At 38.7% G+C, this 18,046-nt stretch overlaps 1 protein-coding gene across 4 annotated transcripts in view; it reads left to right on the top strand.

Moving 5' to 3' along the window:
- The window catches only part of ETNK1 (ethanolamine kinase 1), a 60,312-nt gene extending 43,051 nt beyond the window's left edge, over positions 1-17,261 (top strand). For all 4 annotated transcript variants that reach the window (XM_073318290.1, XM_073318298.1, XM_073318307.1 and 1 more), the window contains 3 exons: positions 3,335-3,495; positions 8,326-8,399; positions 9,459-17,261. In XM_073318290.1, the coding sequence (XP_073174391.1) occupies positions 3,335-3,495; positions 8,326-8,399; positions 9,459-9,531 (308 nt within the window). In that variant the 3' untranslated portion in view covers positions 9,532-17,261. The remainder of the gene's footprint in view (positions 1-3,334; positions 3,496-8,325; positions 8,400-9,458) is intronic.
- Positions 17,262-18,046: the final 785 nt, after the last annotated feature.

Genomic DNA, 18,046 nt, shown 5'->3' on the forward strand with positions numbered 1-18,046 from the left:
TGACTCTCAGTCCTGGGCACCCTAGGAAAGTGTCACAAAAATGTATTACAGTCACTAATGAATTCAATTTAAAATCTCTTTGGGGTGGGCTAGTTATGTCCCTACTTTGCAGTTGTGGGAACTTAGGCTATGTCTATGCTGGCAATTGAACAGCAAAAACTTTTGTCTTTCAGAGGTGATTCCCCCCTCCCCCCCCAAGACAAAAGTTTTGCCGCGACAAGTGCCAGTGTGAACAGCGCATTGTTGGCAGGAGCGCTTTCCTGCCTACAACGCAAACGCCTCTCGTTGGGGATAGAAGTTTTTTGTCGTCAGGAGAGCCGACAAACAGTGGCTACAATGCAATGACTTTTAGCGTCATGGCTGTGGCGACAAAGCCATGTTGCTAATAGTTGTGTAGTATAGACAGAGCCTAAGATGTGGGAAGGCTGTGACTTTGCCAGGGTCATGCAAGGAGTGTGGCAGAGTCAAAAATAGACCTACAACTTCCAACTTCCTGACCTCTGCCTTAACTGAGAGATCATCCTTTCTCTGTGGTATTAAAAACAATATCATAGGGGCACTGATGCTCCTTCCCTCCCAGTGCAGATAAGGTGTGGAAAATTCACAGTGGCATTCATATATAATAACCTCTACCACCAAATGCAGTCTTGTGATTCCTTGCACAACTTGCAGTTGAGACTTGGCTTTGACTTGATTTTTGACAAACTGAAAAGAGCAGAACAAGAATCAAGGCTGATGTGCAGATTTGTGTTTGATAGGGAGAAGTTAAGGTTTAGGAACATAGGAAAGACTATACTTGCTCAAAAAGTGGCTTATCTAGTCAAGTCTTGAATGTCCCTCTACTCTTCTCTTGGAGAGTTTAAATAGGAGTGCCTGACATACCTTACCTGCATGCTATTTACTTTGGGAATGGGGTTACAGTGGAAATTCCACCATCATGATGATTACAGTACAGCAATGTAAATACAGTACAAGTTTAAATAATCTTGATCTCAGGGTGGATTTGATTTAAATCAAATTGATTTAAATCATGATTTAAATCACTAGTCAGAAGAACTCGATTTAATCATGGTTTTCTACAGAAAAGTGCATTGTTTTTGGTTGTTATAACCTTAATACATATTCTTCACAGCTCAAAGATGGATGTAGGTTTCATTTTTAGAAGGTACACACTATACATTTTTAAACAGTGATTTATTTTGAAAACTTTTCAGGTGAGTTTTACAGTGATATCAGAAAATGAATGATTGTTTGGTTATTTCGTTTACCAATGGTAATTGAAGCAGATATTTATTAAGTCATTGGGAGGTGAACTATCTCAAATTCAACAGGTTAATCATTAATATTTGGAGGATTTTCTTGCCAGGCTGTATTAGGAGGAGAACATCACCAGACAGACATTTAAATTGTTTTATTTAATTAAAATAACAACTTTAAGTATTCTGGATTTTTTTCTTCAACAGCAAACATATCATATTTTAACAAAACAATTGTCCCTTGCATCTCACATTTATCTCCAGACTTCTTCTCCTTGTCCAGATCTATTCCTCCCCCAACAATCTTCTATTCACTGGACTTTTTGAAACTTTGCACTTTTAGAGAGCGGTAAGGTATTGACTCTGTGTACACAAATTTGCAGAGGGACAATAGAGTTGAGGTCTTTTATTTCTCATCTCTGTATATTATTTATTTATTTAAAACATTTTTGCTGTTAACAAGCATGTTACCTCTGAAGACACAAATCCACAGCTTGAGAACTGCAAAACTAAGCATCTCTGATAGTATCTTCTAGACTGAGCACTGAGCCCCATTGGGTAGATAGATTATTTAGGTTAGTCTTTCTATACAGAAGTCTGTGGAACCCCATAAAATGGGTCTCTAATCCATGAACTATTGGAACTCATTTACAAAACTTTTCTTAAACATTACATGAATATATTGTCTCATAATATAGAATTAGAATTTATAATCCCTATTCCATGATGAGATATCTTTGAGCTATAATGTATCTTAATTAAAACCACCTTTAAATAGGTATTTGTTCCAAAAGCATTTTATAAAAGAAAATCAGATTTTTTAAATATTTATTTATTTATTTATTTATTTAAATCATTGATTTTTTATCCACCTTGCTTGATCTATTTGTCATAGTGTTTTCCACGTTGCGTGCTTCTAAAGTGGTCATGGTAATTAACTTTCAAAATTCTTAATTCCTTGATGACAATGTAGCTTACTCTTTGGAACCTGTTTGTACAATTTGTTTTGTTGCACATTTTATACAAATTGTCCCCCAAACACTTTAGAGTTAATCTTGCCCTCTGTTGTTTTTGAAGTGGTATAGACAAGATTTCAAGTGATGAGGTGCTGTAAGGAGACATTTTTAACACATGGTAGAAAATGAAGAGAACCATTTTCTACCACCAGTGAGTAAATATTGCAAAGGGCTAATGCTGGGTGAGCAGAGATTGACAAAGGTCAGGAACTTTACAGGAACAAATCCAAGGAGGGCTTTAAAAAGGTTTGAACTGAATCCTGAAATGGAAGAGGGTTGTGTTGTCATTCCTATATACAGAAGATTATATTTTTACCACATGCAGAATGCAAATTCCAGAGATTGGACTTGATAAGGGGACTTAATCAAGGGGACAGAGGAAGTTGTGGTATACAAGGCAAAATTGTAGGCTTTGATAGAGGCAGATTTATGATATGCAGAGAGGAAAACTTGGATCAAGGATGATGACAAGGGTTAGACAATGGAGTCAAACGAAACTTCACAGTTCTAAAGAGTGGGAAGGAAAGGGAATAGGGTTGTGGTTGAGTGGGTTCCTTTTGTGTAAGGAATACACTTCTTTCTGAAACATTAGCTTAGTTTGTGATGAAATATAAGTATACCTGAATGTCTCATGTTTTGTAACAAGGATTCAGATTGCATGCAAATCTATTTTCTTCTTTCACTAGAACGTACAGCCGTCTTTGAATTTCCCTGGGAAAAAAATTCATAATACAGATGCTTTCTTTTCACGGGACTTTCCCCATAAAATTGTACCTTGCTGATGTTCAGATTTTACCAGACCACAGATATACATGTATGCTAGCAATGGTCAAATATTTAAGCACAGAATCTTTCATAATGTTAGTGTCCTCTTTTGTTTTTTTTTTATTTGGGTTTGAGGGGTATGCATTGATATGAGTATCTGAATCTGTTCATATTTAATTTGCATATGGTACACATTTGCAAAGTTTCTTAAAAGTATAGGTCATTTATAAATGTGAAGTCAAACATCTGACTTACAAATAAATGTTAATTCTTTTTGTTTGTTTTTTGTTTTTGAAGGCGTGAGTGAGGTAGACTACAGCCTTTATCCGGATAGAGAATTACAAGAGCAGTGGCTGAGATCTTACCTTGAGGCCTACAAGGAATATAAAGGTTTTGGTACAGATGTTACTGAGAAAGAGGTAGAAGTACTGTATGTGCAAGTCAATCAATTTGCATTGGTAAGTTTCTCAAGATTATTAATATATATACAGCACCCCGGTATGCTTACTGCTTTCCAGCCAAATAAAACTGAGTTCCCTGTTCCAAGGAACTTGCAGTCTTAAATTATGCAATACCAGCCAGAAATCTTTAATATGATATTTTTTGAAGTGTCAGCTTTTCTTAATATTCTGATGGAAACCATTATGCAATGAATATTGTTCAATTTCTGTTTGTTTATGTGTTAGTCTAACTCAGTGTAGATCTTTGGAAAGTGAATGGACTCACTGCTAGGCCTTTACTATCTGGATACCTTTAGTGGCTTTATTCCATAGGGCAGGGCCTTTCTGACAAAGTAAAGCCAACTAGAATCCATCATCTAGAAGCAACACGTTTAAGTTCACTGCAGATTTTCCTTCCACTCCTCTGTTTAACCCTCTTCTGTGGAGGAGCAACTGTTGTTCATAGGATATAGCTTCCCTCAAGCAATAGTGTAAGTAAAGTCAATTTGACTGAAAGATTTCTCAGTCTGAAAGAAGAACCTAAGTCATGGAGGGATCTTTCATATTGGCCAATAAAGGTGGGCTGGCACCTAGTCCTCCTGGCTTTGGTAGTAAGGAATAGATGTCAGGATTTGAACTGACCCAATATGTAGTGAAATGAGCCTTATCCTAGATTATTTTTAATTGGAGAACCAAAGAATCTGAGTAATAGAATATTGAACCCTGTAACATGTATCTGGAGCAGTAAGTGTGTCCCTTCCGTAGAAATTTTCTAAATAGCACTATGGTTTAGCTTGATAGTTTTGTGGATCAACACAAGGTGACTGACTTCAGTCAACATCAGTTTTGGATTTTCTATAAGTTTAGCACTCTGATTTGTAAATGTTGAGTTGAGGAAAGTTAATGTGGCTTTGCCTTAAGAGTTTGATGTTGATATTTTTGTTTGTTTGGTAGCATAAGTGTATGTATATAGGACTTGACAGTAAATAAAATTTATCAAAGACCAAAATTCTGTGTTTGAAAAATAAAAGTAACACTAAAGTTCTTTGCATCAAACATACTTTGAAGACTGTAGGTAGGACACTCATGTCCTGATGTACAGCAAGAAGCTGAATGTTGGGCTCTCTGGTCCTAGATGCTCGTCCCTCCTTCCTCTCCTTTCACTGATTTGCCTCTGAAAAGCTGTCTCTGCTATCACAGTGCTGGAACATTGCTTAGAACTGACTTCCCAACTCCACTTCTTAAAGTTCTAAATTATCTCTGGGCTAATGTAAGAATTGTCCAGGCTTGTTCATGCTCTGTATAGGAGATCACAGCATGAGGTGTCATGGCAGCAGTGCCTCTTAGCCTGCGTTTACTTAGGCTAAAATAAAGTCTTTACGAGTGTAGCTGTAATGCCTGGTATGCCAGGGGATGTGCAACTCTGGGCAGCTAGTATGGCCTTATGATTCCAGTACTCTCTCTGACTTTTTGGCCCATATACATCTGACTAATCTATCCATGGCTTCTCCAATTTTCTGGCAAAGGCTGGTAGTTACAGTGAGGAATTTTGGTTGGCTTTCCAAGAGGATAATCCACTAGAAGAGTCTTTATTAGAAAATACTGCTCATTTGTTGTTAGCGCTGTTAGTACCAGCTCTGGTAATTATATTCAGCTGTCCCATCTACTTAAATGAGTAAAGCTAGATTTGCAGCTATATAAGTCTTTTCCAGACTATATAGCATTGTTCTTTGAGTGCTTGCTCATATTAATTCCAATTAGGTGCACACCACGTGCACAATTGTCGGAAGATTTTTACCCAGCAACACTCGGTGGGTTGGCTGAGGTACCCCCTGGAGTGGCGCCTTCATGGCACCGGATAGCTGCCTCAGCCGACCCAGTGCCCCCTCAGTTTCTTCTGTGACAGTCGTTGGAACTGTGGAGTGCAGCATAGCTGATCTCCACTCTCCCTAGCTTTCCCTCTTAGTACCACTCTGTCTTCCTGAAGTGGGGCTTTCCCCTGGTAGACCTATCCGCCTCTCGTGAGAATCCGAAATGCCAAGTGTTCTGCTCTCTACAAGGACGCTCTCCGGGTTCCCTGTCAGACACGTTCCTCATACAGTGGAAGGATCACCTGTGCTACGCCTTCCCTCCATTCCTGCTCGTCCACAGGGTCCTGCTCAAGCTGCACAGGGACAGAACCCGTCTGATTTTGGTCGCCCCAGCGTGGCCCAGGCAGCACTGGTATACCACTCTCTTAGAGCTATCGGTGGACACTCCCATTCCACTCCCACTGTGGCCAGACCTGATCACTCAGGACCACGGACGACTCTGTCATCCCGAGCTGCAATCTCTCCACCTCACAGCGTGGATGTTGCATAGCTAACTCAATCTGAGCTGTCCTGCTCTCGCTTGGTACAGCAGGTCCTTTTGGGTAGCAGGAGGCCCTCTACCACGTCCACGTACTTAGCCAAGTGGAAGTGTTTTTCCTGCTCGTGTGCTCAGAGTCTGACAGCCCCTCTACAGGTGTCAGTACCTATCAAGAGCTAGGCAATATCATCCATCAGAGTGCACCTGGCAGCTATTTTGGCTTTCCACCTGGGCGAAAACGGGCGTTCAGTCTTCTCCAATCCCATGGTCAGCAGATTTCTCAAGGGGTTGGAGCGCCTGTTGCCACAAATTCGACAACCGGTCCCTATGCGGGATCTTAACCTGGTCCTCCCCAAACTCATGGCTGCCCCGTTCGAGCCGATGGCCACCTGCTCACTCCTGTACCTTTCCTGGAAGACAGCCTTCCTCGTAGCTATTACTTCGGCGAGGCGTGTGTCTGAGCTCAGGGCACTCACATCGGAATCGCCGTATACGGTGTTCCATAAGGACAAGGTACAGCTGCGACCCCACCCGGCCTTCCTCCCTAAGGTGGTGTCTGCCTTCCATCTCAATCAGGACGTCTTCCTCCCCATCTTCTACCCAAAGCTGCACACCTCTTGACGGGAACAACAGCTGCACTCCCTGGACATTCGCAGGGCCCTTGCCTTCTATGTCGAGCGAACAAAACCTTTCAGGAAAACATTGCAGCTCTTAGTTGCTGTTGCAGACCGGATGAAGGGCCTTCTGATCTCCTCCCAGCGCATTTCGTCCTGGATCACATCATGCATCTGTGCGTGCTATGACTTGGCTGGTGTCCCAACTACGCACCTTACCGGCCACGCCATGCGGGCTCAGGCTTCGTCTGCTTTCCTGGCACACGTATCCATACAGAAGATATGTAGGGCAGCGACTTGGTCATCGGTGCATACCTTCACCACCCACTATGCGATAATTCAGCAGTCCAGGGGTGATGCTGCATTTGGTTCACCGGTCCTTCACTCCGCCACCTCTCATTCCGACCCCACCGCCTAGGTAAGGCTTGGGAGTCACCTAACTGGAATCGATATGAGCAAGCACTCGAAGAAGAAAAGATGGTTACTCACCTTTGTAACTGTTCTTCAAGATGTTTTGCTCCTATCCATTCCAAACCCGCCCTCCTTCCCCTCTGTCGGAGTAGCCGGCAAGAAGGAACTGAGGGGGTGCTGGGTCGGCTGGGGCATATATCCGGTGCCATGAAGGCACCACTCCAGGAGGCGCCTCAGCCAACCCACCGAGTGTTGCTGGGGTAAAAATCTTGCGACGATCGTGCACGCGGCACGCACACACCTATTTGGAATGGATATGAGCAACACATCTCGAAGAACAACAGTTACAAAGGTGAGTAACCGTCTTTTTCAAGAGCTCTAAACTTTTTTTCATATTAATGCGGGGGGAGTTTTTGGTTATTGAACAGCTTAAGACCGATCTGTAGACCACACATGTTGTACAAATACTGTAAAATTTAAAAAAAAGGGTTCCTTTAATGTTGACTAGACGTCATTAATGTGTGGGGTCACGTAGAAAAAACAGGAACTAGAATTAATGAGTATTAGTGTAAAACGCCAAACTGCTACCATTAGACAAATAGATCAGAACTGCATTAGTGAGATGTTAACATGCCTGTGCTTTGAGATTTTCAGATGTGCACTCACACTGTACAGCTTTAGTGAAGGAACTTAAGTACAATACTTGGATTATGTGGATGCTTCAGGAAACAATTTAGGTCATTATTGTAAGCTTTTATTTACAGAACATAAATAGAGGTATGAAGTATCTCTTGCAACATGGGTGGCCCAGAAATCATATGCATCTTTCACAAGGGGATTGTGAAGCTGATGGCCACAACGCACAAGTTTCAAAGTTTATTAAAACACATTAGCAACTGTATAATTCATGTAATCCATAGCTTCAGTCTGACATTGAACATATGCTTACAAACTGCTTATCTAAACTTTAACAGGAAGTGGGGTCAGAACAGATTTGAAACTTATGGAAATGCTGAGTTTTAAGTGGTTAGTCCCATTAGCAGCACTGGAAAGTGAGGCGTACTGGTGCCAAGTAGTATCTAATATCTGAAACACAATCAAACAAGTATGTAGATTTGTAGTGGTTATACATTGCTGCAATTCTCTTTATCAAACCGAAGCATAGGTCATTTATTAACGCTATTGAACAAGACCCTTTCTAGAAAGTGATTCCCATGTCATGGTGTATTTTCTACACATTTAATTGACAGCATTCGGGTTTATAACACTTGCTGGTATCTGGTGTCAGAAAACTTACATTTTAGAACAAAATCTTTAATTCTAAAATAACATTTTTGGCTTTTTTTTTTTTTTTTTTTTTGGGTGTACTTATAGAATAGTCCTTCAGACAAGCCATTTTGCTCATTCCTTTGAACATATACTTGCTTTACAGAACATTAAGCTAATAATCTTTCACCAATTATTTTCTCTTTAGGCCTCTCATTTCTTTTGGGGATTGTGGGCTCTGATTCAAGCCAAATATTCCACCATTGACTTTGATTTTCTAGGGTAAGTGATTGTGCTATCTATAAATAACTAATCTATTTCCTCCATTGAAATCCTGACTTTCAGAACTACACTAGGTCTGAGTGAACTGATCCTGTTTTGTTGTTAACATGCTCAAGCAGGATGCTCCAGAGATGACCGTACACAATTATTTTTATAGTGAGATTCTATCAAGACGACGGGTAATGTCAGTTCATCCATAAAAGTCTGGATCGATTGATTTGATTTTGCTTTTTGTGGGGGGAAATTCAACTCTGTATTTTATATTTAAAAAAAAAAATTATTGTGCTCCAGTAAATAGTGTCTTCCATGCAGGTATTATCCAAGCACTTGACAATTATTAAGCCACACAAACATGTGTTTGGTAGGTGGCATTTGCATGGGAGAAGTAGAGGCACAGAGGTAAATGGCTTGCTCTTGGTCATACGCTGTGTTTATGGAAGAGCTCGGATTTAAGAACCAGGAGATCTGTTCCTATTAAAAAATAAAATAAAAATTTCTTCCTTCCAAATAGCAAGGGACATTTAGTCTAATAAATTCTAAATATTTTTGCTTTTTAGTGTCCTTTTTTGAGATACTAGCTGATGTTATTGTGGGGTTTCATCAAAAGAAAAATGTTTAAAATTGTCAAATGAATGCCCCTGGCAGTATGAAGAAAAAATCCTATTAAGTTTATTATGACAAGATTGTGCATCTTTTTGGAAATTTTGCTGTAGCAGTTAAGATGCTAGTTTAGTTCATACTTAAGTTACTAATCTGAGTCAGCTTGTGACTAAGCTGATGAAATACTATGTTGAGATCATACTTTGTTCACTTGAATTTGATATTGAAACTCACTGGACTCGTGAATCAGTCATAAGATTCTCAAATGTAAAAGACACTGGATAGTAACCAGTAGATGGCACAATAAACCAAACAAAAGCATCATGATACTGCACAAAAGCATGTTGCTGTTGTGAAATTTTACAATAAGATTTCAAGATTCTTGCCATAAACATGATCAGACTCCTAAGGAATTCTCAGCTCTTTGTAACTTTTGTTTCAATTCTATCCTTTTAATAGGTACGCAATTGTTCGTTTTAACCAGTATTTCAAAATGAAGCCAGAGGTCACAGCATTAAAGCTTCCCGAGTAACGAAGAACTTCAGTGATCCTCAAGTGGATAAGCGATCCTTAGAATCCTTTTTGAGAACAGATACTGAAAAAGCTAAACATTTTGTTTAATTTCTGTAATGTTCACTTGGTTGTTTTGCTTTACAAATGATGCCTCTAAACAAGTCTTAATGTTAAATCTAATAAGAAGAGCATACCTACTGTTGATAGAGAATGGATTAGAAACTTGCTAAATCTTTAAGGCTGTAGAGATGGCAATTTAATCCTTACTTAAGTAATTTAACATATGTTGTATGTGATTTATTTATTATGAGTTTAACATGATTCCATTGCTGCTTTCATCAATTTCTGTAAAGGTTGAGTGCAGGCAATGAAACTGTTCCAAAGGATTTGTTTTTTCACAACTTATTTTATTAAAGTGACATTAACTTATATAAAGACTGTACATGGTCAGTAGAGAATCTTAATCTTTAACTGTATACAAAAAAACCCAAACCGTGAATAGTGGTAATTTTACTCTTGAAATGCCAATCACTGGTACTGAGTAATTGAGGGAAGGAAAATGAGGATAAAAGCAATTTTCTACATCACAGTACTTTGCATTTTATAACAAGGCCTATCTACTTATTAGGGTTAAATATCAGCATTTTGACTTTCCTTCTGCTACTATTACATAAAAGAAATCTGACGGCTTTATGGCCACCAGATTATTTAGGAATGTGTATAGTATATGACAGGAAATGTACCAACCTTAACTTGTATGGGAGAGTTTCTTGTTTGTTAAATTTTTCCATTTATTTTAAAGACCACTATTCCAAAATCTCAAGAAATTCCTTATGGAAGGGAGTAAATCTTCAATTTTTTTTTAACTCTTCTATGTTCTGAACTATATATATATTACTGCAACAGGGTAGAGTATTGAGTTTAAAACAGTGAACATGAAAAATCCTGTTGCTCTTGGAAGCAAAACAATACCACTTCAGTTAAAGGATACATAGATTTTTAAACCTTTTTTCCTTCTTTCCTCATCTTTCCAGCTTGGATTCTTGTCTTTAAATACTTAGGTCCAGTAGTTATAGATTCTGTTACATTTTCTGGCTTTCTTCCTGTACTGATAGCAAAAATATTAGTAGCCCAAAGTCTCAGGTTCAAAGAATGTTCTTGAAATGTGTGAGATTTGAACAGTGGCGCTTTGATCATCCTCAGTGTTTTTTAAAAAAGCTATTATACCAAGAATGGTTTGAAGTACAAAATGTGAATTGAAAAGAAAATGTTTACTTTGTGACTGTATGTTGAGAGAGGTTGGGGATGATGCTTTAAATCTTGAAAATTGCTGTCGTTGAGCAGTCAATCAATTCTGATGATTACTCTGAAAAAACTTTGCACTTTGGTCACTGAAGTGCCCACATGTACAAAGTCTGCATGTATGCACATACAGTATGTGCAAAGACACACTCACCTTAGGAGTAGATTTTATGGGGAGCCTGCTGCAGACTCGGCAAGGATATCTATTCACAGTTGCTCTATAGCATATTGTCAAATGCAGATGGGCTTTACAAAAGCATAGCTTGTTTCAGGATGCTTAAAGCAATGACATGGATGAAAATCTTTCACCTTATACACCATTTTAAATGGTGGTCTGTTATTTTACAAAAGCAAGCTTTATTTCTTAAAACTAGTTTGTATTTATCCCCTGGTGGTTCCAAATGTGGATTTCTTACAATCAGATTCTTAAAATTTTAATATAAATGGATAAACTTTTCATAAAAAAAACTTTGAAAGTGGGTAAGTCTTATTTAGCACCTTACTAAAGTAGTTTATTAAATTGGACAGATTCTCTTCATAGTCTAAATAAAACTGACCAACTGAAATTGCATGTCCTTCTGTAGCATTATCAAGGATTTTGCTAGAGCTCATGAAAGTGACAGACAGTGAACAACTTTTTAATCTTTGTACCTGAAAAGTTCTCTCCTTGCTAAGAGGAATATTCTTCCACACTTACCCACATTAAGTAGTACCTTGGTCCATAAGTTGTCCCTTTAATTTCGGCAAGACATCTCTTGGAGTAAGGTGCTACTTAGTGTGAGTACCAGTGTTGGATCCTGAAAAAACCTATTTCAAGATTAAAAACAACAACAACCCCTTTCCTGATAAAGTGACAACTTCATTTCTGGCGTTGGTAACACATACATATTTGAGAGTGAGAATGTGGGAGTTAGCTTTCACTTTTAACCTGGTAAATTGGAACACTGACCAGATCCCCCTTTCTAACTATCCCAAAGAGAACTGTTTTAAAATATATACAGCAGTGTCTGTTTATTCTGAAGTACAGTCCAGCTCTTGAATTAGAATTAGTCTAATTAGTCTAGAATTAGTCCTAATTCTTTTCAAACTCTTTGGCTACTCAAGGGTAGTGTCCCATACTCTCTGATGAGAGAACCACAAGGTCCAAAGAAGCCCTGGTAATTTGACCCAGAGAAAACAGCTGAGTGAAAGCTTCCGGAGTAAAGTGCTGGCTGAAAGAGGCTTGTTAACTCCATGAGCAAAGAAACAGCTGTTGTTTGATTCCTACTGTGGGAAGCTGGACTTTACAAAGAATGTACAAACAGGATGGCATCAAAGAAATACCTGATTACATCATCACTCTCGCCTCCTAATGGAAACAGCCTGCTAGAACTTGAAAATTGGCTAACCATTCAGGCCAAAAGAGGGTCACACTGCAGATCACTCTTTCTGCAAGGGGGAGAGGGCAGAGCTAGGATGTCTCCTTTGCAGTTTATAAATCCCATTGTCTCCCTGCCCTAGTAGCTCTTCCTATGCTGGTACTGTTTCAGTTTGGAATTGTACTGTAATTTTTTAAAGGAGGTGTTTGTTTATACAGTGCAGGTAACAATCTCTGCAGGGGAATAGGTTACTCCTTTAGAACATAAGCTTTTTGTGACTGGATGTCAGCCTCAGTCATGCTGAGCTGCCAAATTCTACGGAACTCCTTTCACAGACCTCAAAAACACTTTGAGGCAAAGATATTATAAATACAATAATCTTTGCCTGAGCCATTTTTAGGAAGCACGAGACTTATCACAGAGTTATAACAGGAGACTTTGCAGTATAGTAGAGACCTGCATTTTCATGTTGCGTATTAAAATCCATTTTAGAAAACATGGCTGTGCAGTGGCTTCCATTTAAGACCAGCATATGCAACAAACTTCAAATTCTTAGATCAGGTTGTTCGTGAAAGATGTTATTAGGAAGTAGTTACTTTTTCCAAAATGAAATGCCAGTCACCTGGAGTCTCATACCTCAACAGTTTTATCCAGAACTGCTCAGAATTTCCTCTCCTATAGAGGGTATTCTGCAAACATGTTCACGTGGGAACTTGGGATGGCACTGCAGGGTTCAAACTTGGGTTTGTCACTGCAGATACCGTACCACCTGAACATGGGTGAACTAGTGATGCCTCAAAATAAGGAACTCCCATTTCGTTAAAATTCATTTCCTCATTCTTAGTAATTTGAGGCTACTTAAAAAGAAGGAAAATGTCTCAGAGCTCTAGAAACATCCATCCTGGCTTTGTGTTGCCAAGAAGATACTCTGTTGCCTTTCTGTTTAGCTAAAGGCTTGAATGCCAAACTTAATAACTTTTACTGTATAGTTAAACCTATATTGTAAATATAAAGAAGGTTGTTAGCAATGGCATTCATGCATGTGCAGCATCAGTCAATAGACCATAGTGGCCTGGTTGCTTTTGTAAAGCAGAATTGTGTGAATTTTTTTCTTCTGACACATTTCTACAATCAGACCAGGTTAATCCATGCCTGATTTAATAAGACACTTAAGCATCAAAGCTTTTTAAATAATAACCAGTGTCATGTAATTTTAAACTCATTCATGTAGCGTTCTTCTGCATTTGAAAAAGGAATTGTCAAACTGACTCACATTAACCCGGTCTGACTGGATATGTATATACAACAGTGTAAATAACCATTTGTAAATTAATGTGAATTGTACCGTATCTTGCATTTATGGACTTGTGTATTGCATTGTACTCTCTCCTATTTTGTAGAAATTTTGATGTAAAGAAAAAATCCAACTTTGTGTGCGCTGACTTTTTTGTTAAATTGACCATATTCAAGGAATCTGTGTTGTGAGATAATCACATACATTACCTTTAATTGAGCATATTTATGTTTCATGTTAATAAGGTATCCATTATAGTCTACTGCTGCCGTTGTCTGCTTTCCATGTGTTTTTATGTTCCTTTGCTTTTGGGGATAAATGAATAGTAATACGCTTAGGTGGGGGGAAGAGCTATTCTAGTAACAGGGCAAATTAAAAATGCTAATTAGTGGTAAATTTATTGTCTTTCAACATAGGGAAACTTAAATCTGATACTCACATCTCAAATGTTGTCATACATCACGTGTCATTGGCAGCTAGTAATATCTGCTGAACACACGTGGAAGTTTTAAGTACACTTCTTTAAGTCGTATTGTTGTTCCTGTGGTGACAGAAGTTTGTTAAGGGAACACATAGACAAATTCCTAAGTTAGAAGTTTCCCGTGTACATGAGCTGTGTAATGACAGGAGGATTAATTACTGTTGTGCAGCTGTGTATGGTATAATAAAAGGCCAAATAATTAATATACTTCTGGTTATCAGTTTCCAGAATGCTACAGTAGCTAAGGTACCAACTAACTAGTAGCCCACTCATATTTATGGAAACTGGTGTCCACTGGGTACATTCTTCCACCAAATCCTTTCCAAGCCTGGATAGGTAAAGTAGAGGACTAGTACACCACTTCCTCTCTCAGTGTAAAAGCTGCCTTCCCTGGACTTGTAGTAAAATTTAAACCGTTTATTGATGTCTTGCATGTGAGTTGAACAAAAGCAATAGTTTGAAGCAGACTTGGTATCGCTTTTAATAAAATAATCAACTGTTGATGCCAGTATTTCAACTTTGAAGGGAAGTTATGGCAACCTACAGGTATCTTCGTGCCCTTTGAGTGCTTACTGTAATATATTAACTGAATTCCCTTGGACATTAATTCCTTTTTTCTTGATGCAGTATACTTTCGCTGTTTGGAAGCCAGAACTATTCCCATCAAACTTAGCCTATTCAAATAGTTAATGGCCACTGTATCCACCATACAAGAAATAAAGACTTCGTATCATAATCAGTTCCTGGTTTAGGAAGTCCCCTGGAGATTAGGGAATTAACCTCAGAAGTGAAGCGTTAAGTTTTGTACACCAGCTGAACATCTTGTTACATACAGTAACTTCCGTCTACCTTATTTTTAAAGGAAGTTCTTTAGCTATCTACAGTGAAAACAGAAGAGCTTTGAGCCTCTTGCCACTGCTGTTTGTAATAGATTTGCTGGAAAACGTTGGTACACAAAATATGGAGGGTAGGAGTATTCAAATATTTTGGTTGTCAAGTTCACAAACAGCTCTTGGTGCAAGTCTATCTAATGGAAATATACCAGACAAAAGACACACACGCTCTGAAAAGGTATATATGTTAATATTGCCTAGGATCTCCAATGGCACTGTTTGATGGTAATTAGATCCCAAAGGCCTAAGTGTCAAAAGATCAATATTGGAGGGGAAGGGAATAAATCCAATTAAAGCACATGTTTAGATTTATGGTTTTTGACCTCCTTATACTTAGGCAGTTTACTGACTGGATCAGATTATAAAGAAAAGGGAGCTCATTCCAGCATGATGAAGCCTGGATTTCTTTAAAAAGGCAGTTAGTTGGTGGTTAAGAAAAGTTAAAGTATACCCTTATTTCCTTCCCACCAAAAGGTTTTTTGTTTGTTTGTTTTGTTTTGTTAAATAGACATAGTCACGAAATACAACAGCAATTTCCTGATAAAACCTTCGTTCTTTGTACCAGTTGGAATGCAATTCCTTTTGTTGCGGGGGGAGGGCTTGTTTTGAAGGCTATCGGGAGGGTTGGCTGCATCCTAACTGGCTGTGAATTTGAGTTGGCTGGTTCTTCAGTGGGTTTTAATGTTTTGTATTTTGATTACTATGTTCTTAGAGGCCCTTTGAAAAGGCTCCTCTGAAAAAATGTTCAAGTACTAAACTGGTAAAGGTAGCACCTAGTCCTACGCCATTTGTCACACCGTGCAGGATGTAATTACAGTTGCTGAACAGTAAGAGTTGGATCCTATTTCCAGAGATTCTAGTGCTGATGTGCATGATCATAGCTGATTTTTTTTTATACATTTGCTACTGTGGATTGAAGGCTCTTTGCTATTTGTTGGTTATGAGGGAGATGACAAAAGGCTGACCATGTTCTTGTGCCATGTAGGTGTGCCTTTTGCTAACTGAACCGCTCGAGTGAGGGGGGCTCTCCGAGGTGGTAGAACCGCACAAGTCCGGAGGGTACATGACTAACTTTGTGGCCTACAGACCTCTGGAATGGAAAAGAAAATGCGTAAATTGCTTTCACGTGCCAGTTGTGTGGTGCTGCTCTAGTGATGTGATGAGACCCTGGAAATTTCATTGTCTGACTTCAAGTGGCTTTACCAAATGAGCTGTTTGTGTAGTTTGTCAGTTTCCTAATTACCGTAGCAGAGGGAATCTTCTAAAACTGTATTGTACTGTATTTGTCTGTGCACAATTGGCTAGTTTGCATAGTCTGGAAGATACTCTTCCTTCAGATGCTTTAATGATCGCTGCTTCATTCACTGTCGAGAAAAGTTGATTGAAACGGTCCTGTAGTGTCAGAGGAATGGTCTGAGCACAGGACTGAGAGCCATGAATACCAGCTAATTCAGGAATTGATACTGATTCCCTCTGTGGCCTTTGAAAGCTGTTTAGCTTTTCTGCCTCAGTGTCCTCAACTTGTAGAAGTGGAGAATAATTTACATGTCTCCCATGGATGTTGTGAGCATTAACTTAATGTTTGCAAAGTGATAGGAGTTGTAGCTTCATGTAATGCCCCTGACCATTTTTGTTTTAAAATCACTTATCCTTATATGTATATATATTTTTTCACATAACTGGGGAGAAATGCACACAAACCACAATGTGAAAGTGACTTATAGGGGGAAACAGTGTAAATTGCCAAACACAATGTTATCAAATGCACAAAATAAACTGGAAAACAAAAATTCTAATCTTTGTTATAATTTTAGCTGTTTACTTCTCCTGATCGTAGCTATGAAATCTTCAGTCAGAAGTGTGTGGAGGTTTTTTTATTTGTTGTTGTTGCAGTGACCCTTCTTTCATTTGTGTATCTCAGATACAGTCTGTGGTAGTGTAACGCAGTGTTGTATATAAGAGCTTTGATTAGTCTCAGCATTGAGAATGTATCAGTATCTTAAACAAATATAACTTGAAGTAGATTTGTTGGTTCACAAATTTGTATTAGCCAGCTATCCAAAGCCCTGTAACACTTGTAAAGATAGGACTATGGGATAATAGGAATACTTTCCAATGTCATACCATTGTTCCACAACATTTTTTCATTGTTTTCTCATTTTTATGTTAAGTCATATGTCCTGTGAATAAAATGGTCCCAATCTTTAAAAAATCATTTCTATGTCATAGAGTTAACATATGTTCTGTTTATTCATCAGCTTTCACTGGAATGAACAGTGTTTCTTTTGAACGAAACATTGGAGCTATGTTATAATAAAGGCCTTCTACCATTGATTAAATGAAGGAATGTATCTTTCAAAGATTTATATTGTGTAAATAATTTAAAATTGGTTGTAACAATAAAGCTGGTTTCTAACTGCATTATTAGCATATATTTTGATTTTGTTTCTCATTTGAGCTATCGCATGCTGCTGTCTTTAACTATTGTCGAGGCTACATATTTCTATTATAAACACCCATTTCCAGGTGTTCATGACTCATCTGGAAATAAAAATTCCCTGGGGCTGGTACTTGGCTTACAAAAATTATAAGCCTATTAACATTTCTATTTTACAAATTAAACATTGCTAGGGCCATTAACCAGTACATGTTTTAAAAGGGGGAGGGAGTAGAGAAGGTATGACTCCCACTGTGCTAATAGCAGTCAAGCAAATGACTAGTGCACATACAATAGTTAACTACCTTCCAAGAAACATGCTGTGGATTTTACTATGCATATTTAGGGCTGGATTATCACAAAAGAAATCAGACCAGTGTGACATTAAGGAGGGATCCCCTTTGATATCTGTAGGGATTATTGCCCAAACGGATGACACAATCTTGGCCCTTTGTGTTCCGAGGCTCTAATAGCAGTTGACGTGTTAAAATGCAGCTTGACAGCATCTTACTCGAGAGGTATCCCCTCCCACACCAAATAACACCCTGCCATTGTTCCATCCTAAAAAGGGGGCATGATTTTGTTAGTTGTGGCCAAATTAGTTATATCAAACTGTCTGCAATGAGCATATGGGGTTGGGGGGGAATATTCCTTGAGCCAAATTCTGCTCTGTGTTGTGCATGCAATGCCAACTGCTGTCAATGGGAGATATATTTAGAATAAGATTGAAGAGGGCAACATCCCCCCCCCCCCCGATTACATGCATATA

This window comes from Lepidochelys kempii, chromosome 1 (genome assembly GCF_965140265.1).
Source record: "Lepidochelys kempii isolate rLepKem1 chromosome 1, rLepKem1.hap2, whole genome shotgun sequence".
NCBI lineage: Eukaryota > Metazoa > Chordata > Testudines > Cheloniidae > Lepidochelys > Lepidochelys kempii.